Below are 3,221 nucleotides of genomic sequence, written 5' to 3'. Positions count from 1 at the left end.
TTCCTGCATAATCTCTGCCAGGGAACTGCAGCTGGCCATAGTTGCCATTGGTTATTGAAGGTGAAGCTCTGTAACCATCAAAACCTGTTAAAATAAAGTTGATTGATATCCTTTGTTATTTGGTCCAGAATACAACTAGAGTTCCTTTTTTTGGCAATTATGTCTATTAAGTTATGAAGTAACACAGCTATTCTTAGATTCAGATTGGGAACAGAGTCTCACTACTCCTATAACAAATGCATTTCATTAGCTACTCATAATTATCCATTGTGGATATATCAAAATTGCACATGGAAAAAATATTAACATCAGACCCTAACAATTGCCTGTGATATTAATGGGATTTCACAGGACAGCTGAAGAGCTTGCTAGGTTCAGAAATAAGAATTAAGAAATACTTTGTTTTGCTATGACATATGCTTAGCTGTTACTGACATACATTTAGGTGCTACTATAATATTTAGTCTCTTTAGCTATTAACTTATTAACTTCAGCTGCTATTTAAGTACCAAATAGGACCTACTTGCAATTTCATACCAGACACTACCAAACCCTTAACTTGTGATGAGTTCTGTATGTTCTAACTTAACATTTGGTACATGTACTGAGCAGGCTCAGCCCAGTAACTAAAGCAACTATCATGGACTAAGTGCCCTTCTACTTTAAAGTGGACTAGACCACAGTTACCAACAACCTTGAGTTAGTATCTGCTCAAAGTCAACTGAAACTTTCCATAGTACTTCAGCTAGCAGCAGAAGAGCAACTGATTTGCAGAGACCAAACAATTCTCCTCTTAAGCTCTTCAGTTTGTTATTCAACTAGAAGGACTCTCCACTGCTGGGAGCATCTCCCCCATCCCAGTTTCTACTGGTAATATTAAAGCCAGCAGTGCTAAACAAGGAGTGTCTTGTTTAGGGCAAATACTGCAAGTGACATCTGAAAAAAAAAAAAAAAAAGAAGCCTGCCCAGAATGTTATCAAGACATCAAGACAGATGCCAAGGAAAAGAATAAAGGGGGGGTAAAACGTTCAGAATGGTAAATGAAAGCAAATAGAAAAGTATGTAATTAAGTACTTTATTAACCTATTAGTGGAAGTTTCTATCTTCATAATTAGGAAGGCTGTGGAATTGCTCTCCCATTTGACCTGACACCTCAAGTACAGGGACTACAAATAAAAGTTCCTTAAATTTGACACCAGAAGCGCAGTCTCTTCACATTGCTCTTAAAATCCTGTTTTAAGAAGTTTCACATATAGAACCCAAATTTAATACTGTGCTGTGTTAAATCATATTATAGTGTTAGTGCATTAGATTTGTGTTTTTAAGGTGACAGTAAATACAGACCTACCTTTGTACCCACCAGGGGCACGGTATGAATTAGCCAGTGACCTTCCACCTCTAGCAGATCCTCTGACAGACCCACGACTGTTAAGGTAAGGCTGAGGGGGTCTGGGAATAACATTAGCCTGTGCTGGATAAAAGGCAAGGCTACCGTTGGTAACAGGAACAGCTCCATCAGGTTGATAGTTCACTGCTTAAAACAGAAGGCACAGATGAATTCAAAGCTTTTTATAACTTCAAAAATTTATCACACCTAGAAGCGACGACAGCATTAGAACTTTCAGAGGCTGATTAAGCTGCTCTGAATATTCTGTTCTACCCCTACATTACTTCAAACAACTGGGGATCGTTCCCTCAGTTTTGTAGAGTGTAATGCTTGTTAAAGCCAACTGTAGACAGCCCAGGCTGTCAGTGTAAACCTCTACTGCATTCAACAAGAGTCAGTTGCATAGGTGGGAACAAGCTTGACAGCAGCATGAAAAAACCCATCTAGATTAAAATCAAGTAACATTTGATTAAGAATTTTCACTTTGAACCAAAAATGTTATACTAGCACAACCCTCAGTGGTTTATCTGATAAACAGGTCACCTCTGATGATGCACTCAATCTGATCTAGACAGCAGTAAGAACTATGAAAAGCAGGTATCTGGGTTCAGTCTCTTCAACAGACATCCCTACCACATGCTATTAGGCAGCTCAACACCAAGTTAATGTGTATTCAAGAGTGCTTTTCACTCAGAGTGGTTAGCTTTACATACAAACCTTGCAACCAGCAATGTTTTTCCACAGAACCATGCTTTATATCAATCCAAGGAACTTAAAACTGAGCCAAAGCAATAGGGTAAACCCCTTTCTCAAGTCTGTGCAGAGCCACTGCACAAGGCTAATCAAAAAGTCACAATTTTCCATGAAAAACTGTACTGAAGGCTGATCACTTCTAGTCTCAGCGATGAGAAGGAACATGGAAGCTAAACATGCTTTCCCAGCTGCTTTACTTACACTGTGCTTTGGAGCTCTTAATCTCCTTGTGTCTCACTGACTTCACACACTATCAGTCTATTTCTAGTCTAAGTCCTGTGAAAATCACTCTGGCAGAAAAACAGTGGTTTTAAATGACCTTGAGTCATTTGATTAGGTAGGCCATATGAATCCAGATCCCTAGTTGTTGCTTTCTTTCACCCTGAAAACTTTCAGACATGTACAGACTAGTTCCATGTCAAATTTAGTGTCAGCTATATAAATCCACCTGGTGCACTGTCTGAATGTCAAGCAGGTCAGGTTGGTGTTGAATACAACAGCTCAAGGCCACTTACTAGGACTTGAGTATTCCTCAGGTCAGGCTGAAAACTTACCCCAAATTTCTTATTTAGTGTTCAGCAACTCCAAGCCCTAGACAGCACTAGTGCCTATTACCAGAGACCAAAATAATGGTTCCATTTCATCAGTGCTTCAATTCCAAGCCAGTTCTTTGACTGCCAAGTATCACTGCATACTTGAATTTCTCAGGTACTGGGAAATTCAGGCATGTAAGTGACACAGTCTATTCAGCTAACAGAGAAAAGTCTGAACCATCCTTTACCCTGCTAGCAACTTTGAAATTAAATTCACATACCATCAACTACATTAGAGTTGATGTGAGCTTAATGTTAAAAACACTTAGGTAGCACCTGTTAAATTTTTAAGGGAGTTAAAAGAGCTCACAGCACATGATAATGAATACTATTATAATGATAAGAAAACTATTACAAACCAAAGATACTTAAAGACTACTTGAAATACAGAACAGAGTGCAGCTCTCACCTGATGACAGAGATTCTTGTGAAAGAGGGGTTTGTTCTGCAACATGAGAAGATTGCAACTGGCATTGTGGAGGAGTCTG

At 39.0% G+C, this 3,221-nt stretch overlaps 1 protein-coding gene across 1 annotated transcript in view; it reads right to left on the bottom strand.

The window, feature by feature from the left end:
• The window catches only part of CAPRIN2 (caprin family member 2), a 31,031-nt gene that overhangs the window by 3,105 nt on the left and 24,705 nt on the right, over positions 1-3,221 (bottom strand). Inside the window, 3 exon segments of the mRNA XM_009077205.1 lie at positions 1-84; positions 1,349-1,534; positions 3,143-3,221. The exon segment at positions 1-84 is cut by the window's left edge and continues 50 nt beyond it; the exon segment at positions 3,143-3,221 is cut by the window's right edge and continues 26 nt beyond it. Coding sequence (XP_009075453.1) covers positions 1-84; positions 1,349-1,534; positions 3,143-3,221 — 349 coding nt within the window.

This window comes from Acanthisitta chloris, unplaced genomic scaffold (assembly GCF_000695815.1).
Source record: "Acanthisitta chloris isolate BGI_N310 unplaced genomic scaffold, ASM69581v1 scaffold30736, whole genome shotgun sequence".
In the NCBI taxonomy this organism is placed as follows: Eukaryota; Metazoa; Chordata; class Aves; order Passeriformes; family Acanthisittidae; genus Acanthisitta; species Acanthisitta chloris.
This window is presented reverse-complemented; position numbering and strand designations above follow the sequence as displayed.